At 34.2% G+C, this 21,193-nt stretch overlaps 4 protein-coding genes and 1 long non-coding RNA gene across 6 annotated transcripts; 1 reads left to right on the forward strand and 4 right to left on the reverse strand.

Moving 5' to 3' along the window:
- The first annotated feature begins 966 nt into the window (after window positions 1-966).
- LOC116402735 lies at window positions 967-2,434 on the forward strand. Its single transcript, XR_004215333.1, has 2 exons — window positions 967-1,526; window positions 2,013-2,434. It is a non-coding gene; the product is annotated as an uncharacterized LOC116402735 (long non-coding RNA).
- On the reverse strand, window positions 1,776-7,571 carry LOC101202748 (protein RETICULATA, chloroplastic). Of its 2 annotated transcripts, XM_031882747.1 has the most exons (10): window positions 7,353-7,571; window positions 6,461-7,090; window positions 6,274-6,372; window positions 5,635-5,855; window positions 5,378-5,447; window positions 5,216-5,295; window positions 4,691-4,755; window positions 3,089-4,065; window positions 2,817-3,010; window positions 1,776-2,175 (listed from the first exon to the last, which is right to left on the reverse strand). In XM_031882747.1, the coding sequence occupies exons 2-8, from the start codon at window positions 7,049-7,051 to the stop codon at window positions 3,872-3,874; spliced, it is 1,320 nt and encodes a 439-aa protein (XP_031738607.1). In that variant the 5' UTR covers window positions 7,052-7,090; window positions 7,353-7,571; the 3' UTR covers window positions 1,776-2,175; window positions 2,817-3,010; window positions 3,089-3,871. The 2 variants fall into 2 exon arrangements, with proteins under 2 accessions (XP_031738607.1, XP_004137924.1); XM_004137876.3 differs by having other exon boundaries at window positions 2,817-4,065.
- A 1,634-nt stretch (window positions 7,572-9,205) lies between these two features.
- On the reverse strand, window positions 9,206-12,187 carry LOC101202987 (putative receptor protein kinase ZmPK1). The gene has a single exon (XM_004137877.3). The coding sequence runs from the start codon at window positions 11,739-11,741 to the stop codon at window positions 9,366-9,368; it is 2,376 nt and encodes a 791-aa protein (XP_004137925.1). The 5' UTR covers window positions 11,742-12,187; the 3' UTR covers window positions 9,206-9,365.
- An 875-nt stretch (window positions 12,188-13,062) lies between these two features.
- Window positions 13,063-15,695, reverse strand: LOC101203221 (putative receptor protein kinase ZmPK1). Its single transcript, XM_004137878.3, has one exon. The coding sequence runs from the start codon at window positions 15,685-15,687 to the stop codon at window positions 13,252-13,254; it is 2,436 nt and encodes an 811-aa protein (XP_004137926.1). The 5' UTR covers window positions 15,688-15,695; the 3' UTR covers window positions 13,063-13,251.
- A 1,756-nt stretch (window positions 15,696-17,451) lies between these two features.
- On the reverse strand, window positions 17,452-20,868 carry LOC101203460 (putative receptor protein kinase ZmPK1). Its single transcript, XM_004137879.3, has one exon. The coding sequence runs from the start codon at window positions 20,174-20,176 to the stop codon at window positions 17,756-17,758; it is 2,421 nt and encodes an 806-aa protein (XP_004137927.1). The 5' UTR covers window positions 20,177-20,868; the 3' UTR covers window positions 17,452-17,755.
- Window positions 20,869-21,193: the final 325 nt, after the last annotated feature.

Raw genomic sequence — 21,193 nt, forward strand, 5'->3', positions numbered from 1 at the left:
CTGCTAAAATGAATTTGGGCCTTCTTTCTTTTCCTCTTTGTTTAAAGAAGAGTGGGCCTTGCTAGCTCGGTCTCTTCACTGCTTGAACTAAAGGTATGGCGAATCTCTATTCTTTACGTTGGTGTATTAACATAACAACCACAAATCAACTTTAATTCACTATTCAATCCAATCAATGACCTACGAACAAAAACAAAAAAAGCTAACTTTTTTCCTACTATTTTGTACTTTTTGGCAACTAATAAAGAAGAAAGCATATCTCATGCACAAACAAATTCTTCCACAAAGTTCTAAAATAATGTTTTCATCATTGAATAAATATTCTATTCAACAACTCAATGTCCATCGCTCAATACATACAACAATTTATAATAGTAGAGCGCATGTTTTAGTATAAATGATGGGTATTGCTTGATCTTGTGCTAGGTTTTCGAGCTTTGACTGTTAATTTGTTAAAGCAACCTAGTGTGTTTATGGTTGATTTATAGTAACGAGATGTCTAAGGGTTTTATGTCCGTTGAAAATGTAACTTATTGATCAGCTTCATTGGCTATGGAGAAAGGTTGAGTAAAATATGCTTTTAGCTTTCATTTCTATTCAATAATTAAAAAACTTTATGATGAAACGGCTTAGAATAACTAAAAAAAAAAACAAAAGAAAAAGATCAAAATGTCATCTAAAAATAGTTAGAATATTCTGTCGACGATCCTTTTCACAATGAAAATTAATTTCTATTATTTTGTGGGTTGTGATTTCCTTAAGGAATTAAACTCTCCAATTATAACATGACGTATGAATGCAAACCAAACCACAATCACATGAATAATTAGCAAATTGAATGGGAAGATGAATAAGATAACATTAACTTTGAAAATAGGAAAAAACAGTGAAGAAAAAATGTAGAGAAATCTTTTGTTGATAAATAGGGTTATAAAGATCTCTGATCTGCACATATATATATATATATATATATTTTCTCGCTTTTTCAAAAGATGTGGTCAAAGAAAGAACAATCACTGTCCCAAAAGAAAAAAATGATAAAGAAATAAAAATGAGAAAGGAAAGCTTCTTGCTCCTTACAATTGGTTTAGGGAAGAACAGAACCCAACTTATAATTTTATAGAGCACCTTATGATGCACCTTTTCCTAAAAAGTAAAAATTTTAATTTTGATATGCTTTGGAATATATTTTTTAAGCTTGGAAAACCCATTATAAATACAAATGAATTTACCATATGAAGTTCAGCCCTTTCTAAAACCAAACCTTCTTCTTCAGTCAAAACTCTCTACTCTTTACTTCTCTTCTCTGCCATTTCTTTTCTCCTAAGAATAATTTTCTGCTGTGTGATCTTAGATTTTAGTAATTTCTATTGGGTAAGGATAAGGTAATCTGCATCCTGAGGTTTAGATCAGAATTATGAATTCGAAAAAATGGGTTTTCTTTTCTAGCCCTCGGGTCGCAGATTACCTCTTCCTTGCTGACAATGTTGGATTTGTCTATCAGATTATCACAACTCTTCTTCAAGGTAACTCTGCTTTTTCCTTCTGTTCTTCTCTTAAATTATGTTCTCTCAAAATATCAACATGGTGATGGTGATGATGATTGTTCTTCTTCTATAACCTACCCCCATGTAAGCTTTCGCTGATTCAAATGTTGATGTAATGGTTTAATTTGTTACACCACATGATTGTTGTTTTCTTTGCTAATAAGCTTGTTTTATTAAACATCTTCGCTAAAGAAGAGTCCAATATTTTCACTTACAGCCACACCACACTTCAATATCAACATGTATAGCCTCTATATTATTACTCCTTCAACTTTTAATGCAATAAACAAACACAAAATAAAGCTAAGGTAACTCACATGTACTCCTCTTAAGATCGGAGATTCAAATTCAATACCCTACTTATTGTTGTATGTAAACTCGTTATCCTTTGTCTCTGCAAATGGATGATATCACAAGATGTAAATAAAGATCACTGAGATTAATATTTCCGGCAAACTCCAACAGTCTCTTCGACACTTTTGAAGCAGTCTCTTCCGTCCTTAAAGACGAGAAACTCCATCGTGTCCACATGGAAGAAGATGTAACTCCCACATAGATGTGTAATGCAACCTCCAAACGCTTTGCCCGCCACACAATGCCATGCTGGGCCATAAGCTTCATCAAACCTCTATTGATCAAAGCACAAAGTCGTATAACTATGCAATTTAATATAAGACAGTATATTGTAATCTTTCATTAACGTGTCACGGGTCGGTCCACTTTTTAGTATGTAATTGATATCTAGCACCTTTTTCTCATTATCATACTGAGATTGTTAATAGACCAGCAAAAAGGAAGAAATGATGAACATGGGAACTTCCTGAGTTATTTCATTCAAAACGATGTCCCTTTACTCTTCAGACAAATCGATTCAAACATGATCCACACAAAGTATATTCCAGATTTAGTCTCATCGGATCAGATAGTGGATGACGTGTACATAGATCATCTCTACGTGTTGTGTGAGTAGAAATTTATAGTATCTGAAAACGAGGCACACTCGAATATTTTAAAAGGAAAAGGTAACTTTGTTTATTGATGTGTTTACTGTGAAAGATGAGGCATATCTTCTTTATATCATAAAAGGGTGTCTGTAACTTTTTACAGGATACAAAAATGAATCTTTTCAAACTATTATTGCAACGAAAGGACGTGTCTTCCTTTTATGAAAAAAAAAAAGAAGGGTGAAAAGAGCATATAATTAATTTAATAAAATAAACATTTAAACCACTACATAAAGAAGATTCTGAATGTTAAAAGAAAATAAACCTGTTTGATAAAATGTGCAATAGATTGACAGTCAGAAACTTCGTGTTGATCAAGTGCTTTATAAGCCAACTCAAGGACATGGCTCTGGATCCCCTGTGGCATGTCTGTTTCGCGAACCACAGCTTTGCCCTCCAACATTTTCAAAAGAAATGACAAGTTGGCTTTTCCCTTTGTACCAAATCAGCTGCAAAAGCCTGCGAGCACGAACCTCTGCAAATTTATAGCCTAAGATCAGGGAAATGAAGTGTGTTTTTTGAATAGAAGGAGGATACTTGAGTAATCTGGTGGCTGTGCTTCAAAGCCAAATGATGATATTTCCGTGGTTGCTCTCTGCTCTGCTCATAAAACCCTCTTTCTTTCACCTTTAAAACAACAAAATTAGCAAACTTTGTTCGCATTAGTAGGAGTTAAATCAATACAGTTGTGACACAAAAATATCTTCTGAGAAACATACTTTTTGTGTGATACAATACAACAACATACTAATCTAAGTTGGGTTTTAATTCTTGGACGTTTTGATTGGTGGCCTCATAAATCACAGAAAGGGATGTTTGTTTTGCTTGGGTTTGCGTTTGTGTTGAGAGTTGCTGCACCTCACAACTCACTGCTATAAGTCAAGACACGAGACATAACAAACATCTAAAATGAGAAATTTGAAAGTATATTCTTAAGAAAAATATATGAGAAAAATAGAATCTTAAAACGTGTGGGTGGAAATCTCTCGAGCCATTCATGCACCGTAAGTTTTTCAAGCAGATGTTTTGATGATCATAGCTTTGATGTCATCATGCTAACAACAAAGAATGCAATGAACCGAGTTGGCTGTTCATGAATTACGCTAACCTTTTTATTGCTGCAAGACATTAATTTTACAGTAGTTCTGGGAGATATTACAGTAAATGTCAAAAGCTTAAGTTACACCTGTGGGGTTGAGGGGATGGTCTTGATGAATTGAGATTATAGGCGATTAGAGTGCAGCACCTCTTGTTTTCTTATGAACGATTTTCTTGGCTCCTAGGAGACAAAAATGGTATCTTATTGTTGTTTAGATGGTCTTACTGTACTCCACTCCATCTAGCCCAGTCGATAAATTGCATTCCAGCATACACGTTATTGCCAAATCGAATACCAACTGTGAAAGCCATTGCAACTGCTGGAATATTCTTTGCTAATGGAGATGATTCCACTACACGTTCTAGTCCATTGATGATCTGGTATCGCGTGTTTGAAGATAATGCCAGAAAGACACCTGCAAATTTGGGTGTACGAAAACATATTTGAGTGAGAAATTGCAAAAAACTACTTAAATACAAAGAATGAAAATTTCGGGTCAAAAAAACAAATTTTAGTGGGAAACAAACAAAACACAGATTTACAAATGGAAGAATACCAAGAATGAGAACTCTAAATGAAAAACAATCTCAAAACTACAAGGCAATTGGCCTGAACATTATGGACCCCATAAGGAACTTGGATAAATCCCCACAGGCTAGAGAGGTAAACTTCTCTGTTTAGCATGTATGTCAAGTGAAATAGGGAAACCATACTTAAGCTTTCACAAGCTCACGAATCCAACAATATATCAAGAACTCATATTTCAGCTCAGTAAATAGAATCTTATCCAAATTTGAAAATGTTAACCAAAGTATATAGTGCATTTGATCAAATCAGAATATCAGCTAAGTTCTTGCGTCTGGAAAAAGTAGCAGCCACAAGCTTCACATATGTGGAACGCAAGAGAAACAAATGATAAACATGCAACATATCATTGTAGACATATAAAGGCATTATCTACTGAGGGTATAGCAATAAACAAAGTAGCAAGATTCACACAACCCAGGGAAATTCGATCGAATATAGTTGAAAGAATATACCCCAAAGAGCGGCGCTCTTAAAGAGAGGGGGCACTGGTACTTCGTTTTCAGATTTCTTTATGCTCCTGGTATAGAAAAGGAAAAGGGTAAGAGTCAAATAAAAATACAGAACACTCAATGATGCAAAAAAAAAGTGCCAAAATCTGCATAAATGCAAAGAAATTTGAGGAAAAAGCTCAGTGAGGCCAATGAAGATGGAAATAAATGTATGGCTAGGGTCCTAAATAGATCTCGTGAATCTAAACAAGTAATCTCTCTAGTATCAGTCTTACATCCATTTATTATGCAAAACCATGTATGGAACACTTCAATAGCATAGTGTGGACTATATATATGCATAAACTTATACACGTGTCTGATATGAAAAGGAGCAGTAGTTGATTAAATGCCTTAAATTGTCATCATGCAACAAATAATAACACTACATGTGTCTGATATGAAAAAGGAGCAGTAGTTGATGAAATGCCTTAAATTATCATCATGTAACAAATAATAACAATAACATTAGTAAAGAATATATATAACCTTTTTGCAGTCATTATTAAATTTGCAATGCCTTGGCCGATTATACCACATCCAAATCCTACTACACCATACACGAGTCCCTAAAAGGATAAGTATCAAAATAAGCTGTTAAGAGATAAAAATAGATCTGGCTAATAGTATAATAGTATATGTAAACCTCACCTTATAGAAAAATGTGGCAATTCTTTGTTGGACAGAAAATCTACATCCTGGTCGTTCAGCTTCAAAAACACTACACATAAAGATAAATTCTAAACACATTGATTTCAAAAGTAATAACAACAATATATAAGAAACACAACTCAGCATCAGAAATCTACAATGTTACACGATTTTATGGACTAAATTCTAACTATCTCCAAACATAATAGGGACCAAATTTGCAATAACCATTTTATACTATAAGATAACTTAGGAACCTGCTAGGTAGTGCTTCACAAGCATGTTGAATGCGTCCAAGGAAACCTTTCGACACAGATGGTTGCCCAAAACGAGCATAAGGTGCCAACAGGGCAACCAAAGCAAAGTTAACTGCCACGCCAACCAAAATATCAGCAAGATAAAGCTCAAATTCTGTCCAGAAATCTTTGCCTCTCTTTTGAACTTCCGCAAAAGTAGCACAGCAAGAATCAATAACTAACTGCCCATATTAAATCAGTAATTTTAAAAATCTGTGTGACATCCAGAGTTATGTCGAAACTAATATTAGACAAAAAGGAAAAAAAAATAAAAAAGGACCGACCAGATTTATGAAACCCGATCATGTAAAGCCCCAATCAACGATGCAAACCTAGTCTATCTCATTAACACCTGTAAGCTTTTCCAATTAATTTCCCATTTTCTTTCTACTTCCAGAAGTCTTGGTACGTAGAATTTGCTATGTAGGACCCTCAAGATTTGGCCTTAGCATTAACTATCAGACTAAATCAGACCATTCAATTAATACATCGTATTTCTCTTTCTCTTATTTCCGCTGACATCATATTCATATCTCTGAATTTATCAGATAAAAATTTGCAAGAAATACTGAAACATGGTAAAAGGATGAGCTAATCGACCTCCACACCAACTTTGAAGAAAAATGATGGATCAGCCAGAACCCTGTTTCGAATCATAGCGCAGGATCTCATCAAAAAGCCAAGAGGCCAGCCTAAACCCTTTAATAATCAACAAGGACATTGTTAAGCAGAAATGGTAAAACATGTAATACAGATTCTTCTTCTTCTTCTTTTTTTCTTAAAATACCTGCATCTCCAAATATCTAAGCAGCAGCAACTTGCGAATTCCCTCGCTCTTTGCTGCCTCTAACATATCAGAAGGAAGAGTCACCCCTCGTGATTCCAACTCTTTCATCACTTCCTCAAATTTCATAATTGGACCAAATTCCTCTTCTTCTCTGTCTCCCCTGCTGTCATCCCCACCATCACCACCGCGACCGCCACCTCCTCCTCCACCGTTATTATAAGCTCCATTGCCACCGTTGCCATCAATTAACTCTGCGTCATGTTTATCACTGACCACTTCTGACATCTCCATACTTCTAAAATCCCTTCCTCTAATGGCGTCGTCTTCTTCCTTCGACACAGTAACAGCAGCTGCTGGAGCGTCCGAATTCAAATGCGACTGCGAAAAACTCATCACAACCGAGAACTTGTTCTTCCTTTTTACACCTATGCATCTTCCAATACCTTTTCGATCCGATATTGGATATGCAACTTCCTTCACCACACTTCTAAAGCTTCTACAGCCGAAAGCCACCCCCTGACTCCACACCATCTTCCCCAAAACTACTTCATTCCCGAATTCCACAGAATACAATGTTCCAAATACCGCCATGTAAGAGCATTCAACAACGAACTGTCGACTAATTTATAACTGCAGCAGAGAGAACCAAAAGCCAAGAAAAAACTTCAGACTAACGAATATAATCACGCCTAAGCTTCTAATCAGCATGCAAGATAATAAACAATTCTTTCACCATCACGGTGTAGTAAGTAGGATCAAACATTCAGATTATAATTCTTGTTCCGATAAAACACTGACGCAAAGAACTCAAACGAGAAAATAAATACACAAATCTAGAAAATGAGAGAAAGTAAAGGAAATAAACCAAAACTTATAGAGACAGTCAGTATACCTCAGCTTTCCCAAAGAAACCAAAAAAAGAAACGGTAGCGGTTACAAATTCGATTACGGAAGCCGCCAGTATCCAAATGATGGAATAGAATAAACTATATAGGCGGTGAGGGTGGGGGAGACGGCGGAGGAAAGCCGGAAAGGGAATGAAGAAGTAATACGATATAGATATGCGATGAGATTCTGGTGTTTCCTCTGCCTCTATTTTTAACTCCAAAAAGTGGCGCTATATGTTTGTTGAGTGGCACTTGCGGTCCCGCTGCGTGCCAACCAACTTTTTTATTCTTTTATTTTATTTTACTTCAATTTTATATTTAGTTCTCTTACTCTTTAATTTTTAAAATTTTATATGAGTTTTTTCTTTCTTGTTCCAAACATACCTAACAAATATAATAAGATTTTATTACACCTCAAAATTTACCTATGGAATATTGTTTACATCGAAAACCTTACTACTAATTTCTTATGATGTGTTAGGTCATGTTAATGTATTAATATTAATCAATTTGTGATATTAAATTGATTAGTCTCCCTTCTTTAATTCAACTCATCAACTTATAAGATTTCAATCTTTCATTTATACCATGTACATAATTTAGAATCTTTTATGGCATATTTTTATCTTATATTTCAATGTATTTGACTAACACAATCCTTCAAAATCTAAATTGCAACTTTTAAATTGTTTGCATCTTTAGAGGTCAAAAAGTTTAAATTTTCATAATTTTCTTTAGAAGAAAATGTAAAATACAAAAAAAGTAAACTATTAAAGATGGATCAAATTGATAGTTTATTTTTTTTAATAAAAATTTGATAGTTTTCGTATTATATGTAATGCTCGAGACCAAGATTATTTTAAGAATAAAAAATTATTTTTTATTACCGTAAATATTATTTTGTACTCTCAAATTAATTATCATTAATCTTATTTCAAAACTTTTTTTATTATACTTTTTATTATTTATTACAAAATTATTATAACTTGATCTCGTTTTTTATTTATTTATTGAGAAACGTGTTTGAATGAAATTGAATGTTAAAGCTATTTAGTACAAATTATTTTGTAGATATTTTATTTTTTACTATTTCTTTTTAAAAATTGTGGTACAATAAATTGGACCTATTAACCTTAAATTGATACTACACATTTATGCTATATTGGTATGTTAGGTTTTAGATTTATTTAAGAGATATTAATAACGTCATATCGATGTCATAATCATTGAATAATTTGAGAATGTTATAATTAAAAATATTGAATATTAAATTGAAAAGGAAAAAGAAAAGATAAGTGAGAGTGACATTGGAGAGAAGGAATTGGGAGGTAGCATTGCAAAGAGCCAAAGTTGTGGCCATCCACCGGAATAGCCACAAAAGATGCCAAGTTGCCACCATTGAATTGATGTCCCAATAATATCCTTTTTCTTCTTCTTCTTCTTTGCTATATTCTAACATATAATTGCAATCTATTTTCTCCTTTGGAGCAATTGAAAAGCCATAAGAGAAAAAGCTCTATGTTTTAGAAAGCAATGAAAGGCCATCGCATAAACATAATCTGACTTGTGCTGGTTTTCACTATTTATTAGTTAAGAATGTTACCCAAAATTTATCTAAGTTACTCTTAATAAAAACTCTCTCTTTTTAGTTTGTTTCTTATTTGTCTTCATCTAAGATTCCGAATGGTGTACTGAAAAATCTCTTCCACTAAAATAATAAAATAAATATGGTAAAGGAAAAAAAGTTAAAATTTTAAATTGGAGAACAAAATAATAAAGAAAACCAACTAAAGAAGGTTTAGCAAAAAAGAACCTATGTCGATGGAATCTATATCACTTCTGGCTAGAGACAAAGGAGTTTCTGAGTTTTGAATGTTATGTATTCTTCATTAGGACAACATTTCAAACATAGATGTAGAGAAATAAACAAGGTCTCATCCATGAGCTGGAAACCAAAACACAAAAGAAAATTCATATATTATAACTTAAATGATTACATACCTTAAAACTAATAATAATCAAAATGGGCTTGTTCCTTGAAAGGATGTGAGAAGTTCCACAACTCTACTCATTGCAGGCCTCAAATTTCTATCTTCCTTCACACAAAGTAAACCCACTCTCACCAACATCTCAATCTTTCTAACATCCTTCTCACTTTCTTCCAATCTAGGATCAATCGCATCCTCCATCTTCCCTTTCTCCACATTATCAATCATCCAACTCACTAAATTACTGTATCTGAAATCCATAGAATTTGAAGATGATTGAAAATTAGATGCAGATTTTCCACTCACAAGCTCCAACAAAACAATCCCATAACTGTAAACATCTGCCTTTGCATCAATTTTTTGATCCATCATCCATTCTGGAGCCAAATAACCCCTTGTCCCTCTCACTCTTGAGAATCCATTTTCATCGATCTCCTTAAATAGCTTCGACATTCCAAAATCTGCCACTTTTGGTTCTAACTCTTCATCAAGAAGTATGTTTTGAGGCTTCACATCACAATGAAGAACCCATTCTAGACATTCTTCGTGTAAATACGCTAAACCCTTCGCTGTTCCAACTGCTATTTCATATCTCTGTTCCAATCCCAATGGTTGTGATGAATTATTGGAGAATAGAAGTTTATCTAAAGACCCATTTTTCACGAACTCATAAACTAATATCTTATGCTTTTCCTCAGCACAAAAACCCCATAATTTCACTAAGTTCTTGTGGTTTATCTTTCCGATTATGCTAACTTCTGCCCAAAACTCTGCATCTCCTTGTAAAATGCCTTCCAATCTCTTCACTGCCACGATTCTTCCATCGTCTAATTCTCCTCTATAAACTGTTCCAAATCCTCCTTTTCCTATTACTTGTTTGAAATTTCTTGTTGCTCTCTTCATTTCTGCGTATGTGAATCTTTTGAATCCCATGGCTAAAACAATGTAACCCATGTTAACCAACTCTTCGTTAACTCGCTTTCGAAAGACATTCCACCACCCGAAACCGAAGAAAATTAACTCAATGAACCCAGCAATGGCTACAAACGCAATCAATAATCCCATATACCGAAATTTAATTTTGTTTTCTGGGAATATTTCTGTGTTTCGAACAATTTCTGAAGCAGAGCATTTCAAATCATTTGAAAATTCTTCCTTCAACTCCGTTTTTGGTCTGCCCTTTGGAATTTTGATATGCATTAGTCTCATGGTATCGGGTTTTCGATTCCCATTACGAAGAACTCCTTTAGGAAAGCATAGTCCTAAGCCATCCGTTGAATATCCAAACCCCAAACATTGACAACTGTTGAGACAAGAGTTCCGACAAGTTTCAACACTGACTCCTCTGGCGAAACCCACCAAATCATAACCATAATAATCCGTACGAGGAAGTTGAATGAAATCCAAATCCTTGGAATCACAGCTCAAATTAAAAGAAGGTTTGCAGCCCTTACTCCAATCCGATGGATGGTTTCTAATGAAACCCGGGGGGCAAATGCACGTAGGTAATGGAGTATACGAACAAATCCCAAATTCTCCACACAACCCATGAACCAAACAAGCATCTAACGGTCCATCAGGAAGCCAAGTGATTTCCCAACTGCCAGTTGATTCAACAAGGCTGTACAATCTCAAAACTCCATCGAAATCCATGGTTAATCTCCTCTTTGGACCAAACCCATAATCAATAGCATTGAAATTCAAGTTATCAGTGGATTCAAACCTCCCCATATCGTTCAAAATGGCTACTCTGGAACTGTTATAACGACTTCGACCATTATCAAACACATTCTTACCAGGATCAGGCCAGTAGATACTAGAAAGCGAAGGGCTATTATAAATGATATTTAGAACATTGTCGTCATTGAACTTGAAGAAATAAAACCCAGATGAGTAAGTACCTGGAGTTTTAATGGAGACTAAAGTGGAATTCTTGAGAAATTGTTGCTGTGGAAGCAGAGTATCTGTTGGGAAGTCGAAGCTCTGCCAAAGAAAAACCCCAATTTGATTCACCAGTACAAGATTTCCATTGTCAAGAAGCTTAAGCTCAACTTGCTGTGTAGTGATGGTGTTGGTAGACCATGTGAACGAACCATCGGCATCGGTGAGTACCAAATTTCCGTTGAAGTTGAGTCTCAATTTTGATTGCTTTCCGTTAACTGGGTTGTCTCTGTTTGCCATCCAAACGACGGTCTTATCAGCAGATCTTGCGAACCATATTGAAAAGGAGAAGGAATTGTTGCCCACTTTGTAAAACCCAGAAGAAAATATTCCATTTGTGGAAGTTAAGAACTGATTCTCGTCCTCAACGTCAATGGAGTTTCCTTGAGTTAAGGTCGTCGTTCCTTCAGGCCAAGCCAAGGATGGTGAAAGAAGGAGAGAAATTAGAAGGGCAGAGATAAACATTGTGAGATTGCTAAATTTAGAACTTGGAAGCAGGAATTCAGGAGTTTTGGAATTATATACATGCAAGTGCGTGACTTTCTTTCTTGGTGGTCAAATACCGTCATCGTCGGGAAGACGCAAAACTAAACTTCTTTCAGTTGGATTGACTCATTTTAATTTTACATTTTAGAGTAAGTTTAAGTTTAAGAATGCAAACAGCACCGAAAACCATTATCTCCTACCATATCTTTGGGCCAAACAAGACCCAAAACTACAAGAGTGTATACAAAATGAACAATATCATTACGTTGTGAAGATCGAACTTGACATTCATGAACACTTGGTGAGTTAAGAGAAGAGTGATGAAAGTATGAGATATTTTGTTATAAGATAGGTAACATTTATGAGTGGCATATCCACTTCTTTTCGTAACAGGAAGAAGAAAGCTACATTATATTTATTATGGTTTAGGGCCACTTTTATTTTGTATGATATGATCATATTCTTCTATTTGGACCTCTTTTTCTTCCTCTCAAATCTATCTTATTGCAATCTGACGTTATTATACGTGACGATATTCTGACACTATGAACTAAATGGGAAAAAAGAAATACAGATCTTAACCCTTTTTACAATCCCAGGATTTAAATAAATTTGTATTGACTTTTACTGCTACTATTCTTCTCCATTTATTTCATTCCAAATTATTCCAAAACTGATTATATAATTTGGAAGATTAATAAGATAGTTATTATTCTCTCCTACTAACTAAAGTAATGATATATAATAACATATGGTTCCTAAATCAAATATTTTTCCGCTACCAAATCACACCTTTCCTTGGTCTATTTTAATTTTAGAGTTGGTGTTCTTTCTAGACTAAAGTAATTATACTTTATATTGAAACAAATTTGGTATCACATCACATTGATATGTTGATACAGTTCATATCTAATATCTTACATAATAATATGATATCTGCATAGGTAAATAGAGAAGATTCACTTATTTATTTATATTTTAAAATTCTATTCTCTACCTCTTAATGAGAGAAGAATTTTCAACATGATGTGACTGTATAATTTTATTCTCCACGTCTTTAAATAAAAATAATAGGAAGAATTAAAATAAAATTATATAAGTTGTTATAGTAAATTTGTAGGTAATTTATTAACTTTATTATTATTTACTTTAAAATTAACCTCAAATTATTTACATATGAGTCATAGTTCAACAATAATTGACATGATCTTTCTTTTTAAAAGTTGAAAGTTCAATCTTCATTCTTATAAATTGTTGTACTAACAAAAAAATCTATCTTTGAGATGATAATTAATGTAGATAGATCGGAAAAACTTTCTTTCATTAACTAATATACCAACTTTGGATGTTATTAAATATGTATCTAAATATATAAACTATAAACAACTTAAATACAAACATTATATTTATGGATATTCATATTTTTTATATATGAGTAAAATTGAAATGACTCTATTTTGTTTTGTACAATTAGTTAACTAAACATTTTTCAATCACGAACAATATCTTCATGCAAGTTGGATTGTTCGTAGCAAGTAAGAAGTTCCACAATTTGACTCATAGCAGGCCTCGAATTTCGATCTTCTCTTACACATTCAACAGCCACTTTCAACAGCATCTCCATCTTTTTGTTTTGCTCTTCGTTTTCTACTTTCAATCTCGGATCCACCACTTTCTTAACCTCTCCTTTTTCAATGCTCTTCATTATCCATTTTACTAAATCTGTACATTCCCCTTCTTCCTCAATCCCAAACCATCGAAAGTTAGATGCATTTTTCCCACTAATAAGCTCCAACACAACAATCCCATAACTATAAACATCTGCCTTTGCATCAATCTTAAGGTTCATCATCCATTCAGGAGCTAAGTATCCTCTTGTTCCCCTCACCTTTGAGAATCCACTTTCATTGATTTCTCGAAACAGTTTCGACATTCCGAAATCTGCGACCTTAGCTTCCAAACCTTCGTCAAGAAGTATGTTTTGAGGTTTGATATCACAATGTAGAACCCATTCTAGACATTCTTCATGCAAATATGACAAACCTTTTGCTGTTCCAACTGCAATTACGTATCTTTGTTCCAATCCCAACGTTAATTCTTCATTTGAATCATCCGAGAACAAATGTTTGTCCAATGACCCATTTTTCACATACTCATAAACCAACATTTTATGGTGTTTCTCAGCGCAAAAGCCCCATAATTTCACTAAGTTTTTGTGGTTTATCTTTCCAATTATACTAACCTCTGCCCAAAACTCTGCATCGCCTTGTAAAACACCTTCTAATCTCTTCACAGCTACAACTCTTCCATCTTCCAATTCTCCTTTGTAAACTGTTCCAAATCCTCCTTTCCCAATCTCTTGCTTGAAGTTTTTGGTAGCCCTCTTCATTTCATTGTATGAGAATCTCTTGAACCCCATGGCTAACACAATGTAACCCATATTAACCAATTCTTCATTCACTCGCTTTCGAAAAATGAACCACCAACCAAAACCAATGAAAATAAGCTCACTCGCTCCAATAGTTACTACTAATCCAATTAACAAACCAATATATCGAAACTTTTCACCCTTCTCTCCATACACATGAGTATTCAAAACAAGCTCTGAATCCGAACAATTTAATTCACTAGAAGATTTTAACTCCAACCAACTCCTCCTTAGACTCTTTGGAACCTTCATAAACATTTGCACCGCCGTGTCGGGCTTTCGATACCCGTTACGCAGAGCGGTTTTGGGATAACATTGTGCTGACCCATCCATTGCATATCCAAAACCAGCGCACTTACAATTAGTAAGACAAATGTTCTTGCAAATTTCAATAGGCACACCTGCTGCATAACCCCAATCATACCCGAAGTAATCTGTGTTAGGCAGGGGAAGGAAATCAAACTCCTTGGAAGAACTAGAATTATAACTGGAATCACATGTGAAATTAAAAGGGGGTTTACACCCTTTTGTCCAATCTGAAGGATCGTTTCTAGAAAAACCAGGTGGACAAGTACAAGTTGGTAGTGGGTTATATTCACAAATTCCATAATCTCCACATAACCCATGAACCATACATGCATCAATTCGCCCACCAGGAAGCCATGTGATCTTCCAATTTCCAGTTGATTCATCAAGGCTGTATAATCTCAAAACCCCATCATAATCCATCGTTAATCTCCTCTTTGGACCAACCCCATCATCTGTAGCATTGAATTGGAATCCATCACTGGATTCAAAGCTTCCAGTCTCGTCAAGAATTGCTATTCTTGAACTATTGTAAGGATTTCGGCCGTTTACAAAGGAGAGTACCAATGTATAAGGCCAATAGATACTAGAGAGTGAAGGACCGTTGAAAATGAGATTCAGAATGTTGTCGTCGTTGAATTTGAAGTAATAAAAGCCTGATAAATACGTTCCTAAGCTTCTCATGGAGATCAAAGTTGATGTCTTGAGAAAACGTTGAGTTGGAAGAAGAGTATCTGTAGGGAAATCGAAGCTCTGCCAAATGAAATGTTGTGACTGATTCATCACTACGAGATTTCCCGTTTCGAGAAGTCGAAGCTCGATTTCACCGACGGAAGTTGTGTCGGTTGACCAAACTACAGTATCGTCTGCATCGGTTAAAATCAAATTGGAATCGAAATTGAGGGTCAATCGAGATTGTTCTCCATTAACAGGTTTGTCTCTGTTTGCCATCCACACGACAGTTTTATGGAAGCTATTTGTGAACCATATTGAGAAACAATACGAATTGTTGCCAACACGGTAAAACCCAGATGAAAAGGTTCCATTTGGAGAAATTAGAAACTGGTTTTCTTTGTCAACGGCAATGGAGCTTCCTGAAGTTAGCCTCTGCATCCCCATTAACGATGGAGCTGCAAAAGCAGAGGAGAATGCAGCAGCAAGAAGAGAAAGCAAGAAATAAGAAGTCAACATTATCTTATGAGGATTGTGAAGATGGGTTGTTCTGTGAACAAAGATTTAGCGTTATTATAGAAAGTGTTTGATTTTATTTTTTGGTCAATAACGGGAAGGAAACGGCAGAAAGTTGGAACAAAAATCATGTCAAACTTGAGCCAGCCGTTGTCACTAATGCACAAATGCTAAATTACTTTACTATAACTATCCTCATAAATACAAACCTTTCCATAGTTTTTTCTAAATTTTAATTTTGATTTTCTTCAAAAAAAAAAATTAAATTAAGTAGACTTGTAGGAGGAAGTTCGTATCATTTATCGTTATCTTAATTTATATTAGACTTTAGTTAAGTATATAAATCATTAATAAAATAAACAAAAATTCCTCTCAGGTTATTTATTAAGATCTCAAGTTCCTTTTAATCAAACATCTTAATCAGATAATTAAGTTAGTTCCATGCATGTAATTATATCTATATTTAACCATGCATGATAACAAAATATTTATCTTTGATATGACTCTTTTCATTCACTTCATCTCTCATCTACAAGACTAAATGAAGTCAACGGTCAACAATTAATTCTCTCTTTTTTTAAAAAAAAAAATTATTCAAAGGATGATGATAGCTAAAATTAGAATTTTAAATTATTATTCAAACCTCTTAATTAAAATTGGAATTCTCATGTGAAAGAGATACTAATGACAACCCACTTTTCTTTATTGATTAATAAATTAAAAACAGTTGTATAGGACATATTATTGAATGGTTAAGAAAAGTTGATGATAATATTTTAATATGATCAACTGAATCACATTCAATAAAATGACGATGAATTAATGATAAAAGCAAATATTCTTTTCTTATTTTTTATAAATAAAAATAGCGTCTAATTTATCTCATCAATAAACTATGCAAATTTCCATTCAAATCAATAAATCAATTGTTTTTTTCTTTAAATTGGAAAAAAAATATATTAGAACAACGAGCCAAAAATACAAGGAGACCTCTTATTATTTATAAGATAAATGATAGAATATTATGTCTTATTTATCAACATGAATACACAACTCAAGTTTGGTACAACAAAGATATCATTTTGATTTAGGTCGTTGAACATTCTACCTTACAATACCCTACTAACTTTTACTTGAAAATTCCATACAAAAAAAGTCCAAGATATTATAAATAAATTTCATAAATGTGAGATTTTTATTTACCATCTTACTAATAAATTGAGAAATTATTAATATATACATTTTATGAACAAAAACAATATATTATACTAATGAGCTACCATGCATTTATACACCATTTGAGTAAGAGAAATCGAACTTCGAGATTAATAGTACAAATAATAACAAAATACGTCATCTCACGAGTTTATAGGTTTCACCATTAGTGTTCCGACACACATTATTTAGCCCTAAGTTGCAGTTTTTGTTTTTGTTTTAATTATGATTTTGATTTTTTAAAAGTATATATCTTATAAAATGCATTCGTATGATTTGATTTTGATCATTTTTTACACAATAAACAGGCCCGAAATAGTAGAGGCACATGAAAGAAGCCCAAAGTGGAGTAGAGCTCAAAGTCCAAATCCAATATGAAAGAAAAGATGTATGCAAACCTATGTGTAGAACTTAACTACATTACTACGCCATTTTAAGTGAAGTATGTGTTTTGTGAGTCTACCAACTTCTAAATCAGAGTATAAATGTTTGACCACATGGATTACCTTCAACTTGACCTGTCCATTTCTGTTACTATGTGATAATCAATCATTAAGGAAATAAAAAAATCACTTGAAATTAAATGAATGGAATTTTTGTTAAGAAAGTACAAATATGGACACTCATCTCTTTACTTATTAGAAATGAGTCCAAATTCATGCAAAAGTTCTATGGTAATATACATTCTTAGATGATTGACATATTTTACCTCTTTACTTATTGGAAGTCCAAATTCAGGAGGTAATATACATTATTCTTAAACAGATTCATTACCATTTCTTTTCTTAAACGAAAAAAGGAAAAGAAAAATGTTACAAATTGCAAGTATCACATGCTTTTCCAATGATTTTTTGGATCAACAAACATCTCCATGTGAGCTTGGTTCTTCGTAGCCAGTAAGAAGTTCAACAACTCTACTCATAGCAGGCCTCATATTTCTATCTTCCTTCACACATAACAAAGCCACTTTCAACAATATGTCAATCTTCTTCTTATTTTGCTTATCTTCCACCTTCAATCTTGGATCCATCACTTTCTCAACCTCACCTTTCTCTGCAACTTCCATTACCCATTTCACCATATCTATATTCCTTCCACCATCTTTACAAACAGTAGACGATTCAAAACCGTATGCAGTCTTTCCACTTAAAAGTTCCAATACAACAATCCCATAACTGTAAACATCTGCCTTTGCATCAATTTTAAGATTCATCATCCACTCTGGAGCTAAATAACCTCTGGTCCCTCTCACCTTTGAGAAACCACTTTCATTAATCTCTCTAAACAGCTTCGACATCCCGAAATCAGCAACTTTTGGCTCCATGGATTCGTCAAGAAGTATATTTTGAGGCTTGACGTCACAATGAAGAACCCACTCAAGACATTCTTCATGTAAATAAGACAACCCTTTTGCTGTTCCAACTGCAATTTCATATCTCTGTTCTAATCCCAATACTTGAGATGAATCAGAGAATAGAAATTTGTCCAATGACCCATTTTTTACATACTCATAAACCAACATTTTATGGTGTTTATCTGCACAAAAACCCCATAATTTCACCAAGTTTTTGTGATTAATCTTCCCAATTATGCTAACTTCAGCCCAAAACTCTGCTTCTCCTTGTAAAACACCATCCAATCTCTTCACTGCCACAACTCTTCCATCATCCAATTCTCCTTTGTAAACAGTTCCAAACCCTCCTTTCCCGATCTCTTGCTTGAAATTTTTAGTAGCTCTTTTCAGTTCATCGTATGAAAATCTTTTGAATCCCATGGCTAATACAATGTAACCCATATTAACCAATTCTTCATTCACTCGTTTACGGAAGACATTCCACCAACCAAAACCAACGAAAATGAGTTCACTAATCCCAATAGCAACCACCACTCCAACTAACAATCCCATTGATCGAAACTTATTACTCTTCTCTGCATACACATGCTCTGTCCCTAAAACAATCTGTGAAACGGAGCAATTCAATTCATTTGTTGAATGTCGTAGCGCCAACGACAATGAGTACTCATCTTTCGTGACCTTAATAAACATACGCACAGCCGTACTGGGCTTTCGATACCCATTACGAAGAGCCATTTTGGGATAACATTGTCCTGTACCATCGAGTGCGTACCCAAATCCTGTACACTCGCAGCTGCTAAGACACCAATCCTTACACATTTCAATGGAGAATTTATCTACATAACCCCAATCATGGCCGAAGTAATCCGTATTAGGAAGAGCAATGAAATCCATTTCTTTGGAAGGATTAATAGAATTACAAGTCAAATTCACAAGTGGTTTACACCCTTTAGTCCAATCTGAAGGATCGTTTCTAATGAAACCAGGAGGGCAAGAACAAGTCGGTAATGGGTCATATTCACAAATACCATAATCCCCACATAACCCATGAACCAAACAGGGATCGATACGCGCACCTGAAGGAATCCACGTGACTGTCCAGTTGCCAGTTGATTCAACCAAGCTATATAATCTCAAAACCCCATCAAAATCAACCGTTAATCTCCTCTTCGGACCTAACCCATAATCCGTGGCATTGAATTTCAACTTGTCACTGGATTCAAACCCACCCATTTCGTCTAGAATTGCAATTCTGGAGCTGTTATATGGAGATCTACCATTGACGAAAACCGTCACCATTGTATCAGGCCAATAGATACCGGAAAGTGAAGGACTGTTGTATAAGAGATTCAATACATTGTAATCGTTGAATTTGAAGAAGTAAAATCCTGATAAATATACACCTCGATTTTGCATTGAGACTAAAGTTGATGTCTTGAGAAACCTCTGTTGTGGAAGCAGAGTATCTGTAGGGAAATCAAAGCTCTGCCAAATGAAATTTTGGGATTGATTCATTACTACGAGATTTCCAGTTTCAAGAAGTCGGAGTTGAATTTCACCATTAGAAACTGTATCGGTGGACCAAACGATTGTGCCATCTGCATCAGTTAAAACCAAATTGGAATCGATGTTGAGTGTCAATCTGGATTTCGCACCGTTAACTGGTTTGTCTCGATTTGCCATCCATACTACAGTTTTCTCGAAGCTTTTTGTGTACCAAATGGAATAGCAATAAGAATTGTTGCCCACAGGATAAAACCCAGATGAAAAAGTTCCATTTGGTGATATTAGGAACTGATTCTCATCCTCAACGGCGATGGAGTTTCCAGGAGTAAGACTCTGCAACCCCGCCGAAGCAGCCGCCCAAACGGCGGTGGATGCAAGAAGTAATGAAGAAAGAAACGGAAAAGAAAAGAACATTGTGGTCAAGAAGTAAAGAATTGAGGAAAGAATTTGGAGAGATATGAAGAAGAAATAAAACGAACATGGGTCGTATTGGGGTCAATGGGATGGCCATTAGCATTGGCCGCCCTGAATAAATTAAGGTAAAACGTCAGACATGGCTGCTCTGTCCTGATAATTTATGTTTGGAACGTTTTACATAAGAACTACCCATGAAAGAGGTTAACTCATAATGATCCATAGCCACTTGCAGCAATGGATTATATTAAAAGAATATGATTCATATTATAATAGTAGTAATTTAATAGGAAATAGTTTCCTATGGGCTACAACAATCCAAGTCAACTAAAAGATTTGTTAAAAATGGTAGAGGATCGTGATTTCAAAGAAGAAGAAAAAACCATTCCCACTCTTTCTCGATAGGAACTAACATAAGAATGGGTATACGTATGACATGTTTGAATTCTTACATACTATCAATTTTCTAATAAACTTTTATCTTAAAATCAATTAACAGTCATATTTACCTCCTCTATTTCTTTATAAGAGAGAATTATGGGAGTGAAAGGTTTAAATCCAAAAGGAGTGCTTTTAAATTGGCTAAAGATGTCAAAAGAGGTGGGAAAAGTACTCCACTTGATGATCCACTTGAGCCACTTGATGAATAAATTTTTATTATATATAGGATATTTGTTAATGAATTATATATATAAAAAAAAATTATGTTTAAAATTAGTATAGTTTCTGTACATTTTGTTGCATTTTTTGAAATAATATTATTCCAAGTTGAGATTTGACTTTAAACTAAACAACAAATTTTATTTTTATTTTAAAAAATTTTACTTTTGTTAATTATTACTTATTTTGCAACTAGATTCAGTGATTCTTTGACTAAAGCAATCATAATTGAAGAGAATTCTTCTTCCAAATATCATCTTTTTCCCGCAAGAATATTGGAATTTTTGTAGAATGATCGAAACTTAAACGATTTTTTTTCTAGAAAAATGTTTTAACCTTTGACTATCATCACAAATT

Source organism: Cucumis sativus, chromosome 3 (assembly GCF_000004075.3).
Source record: "Cucumis sativus cultivar 9930 chromosome 3, Cucumber_9930_V3, whole genome shotgun sequence".
Classification (NCBI taxonomy): Eukaryota; Viridiplantae; Streptophyta; class Magnoliopsida; order Cucurbitales; family Cucurbitaceae; genus Cucumis; species Cucumis sativus.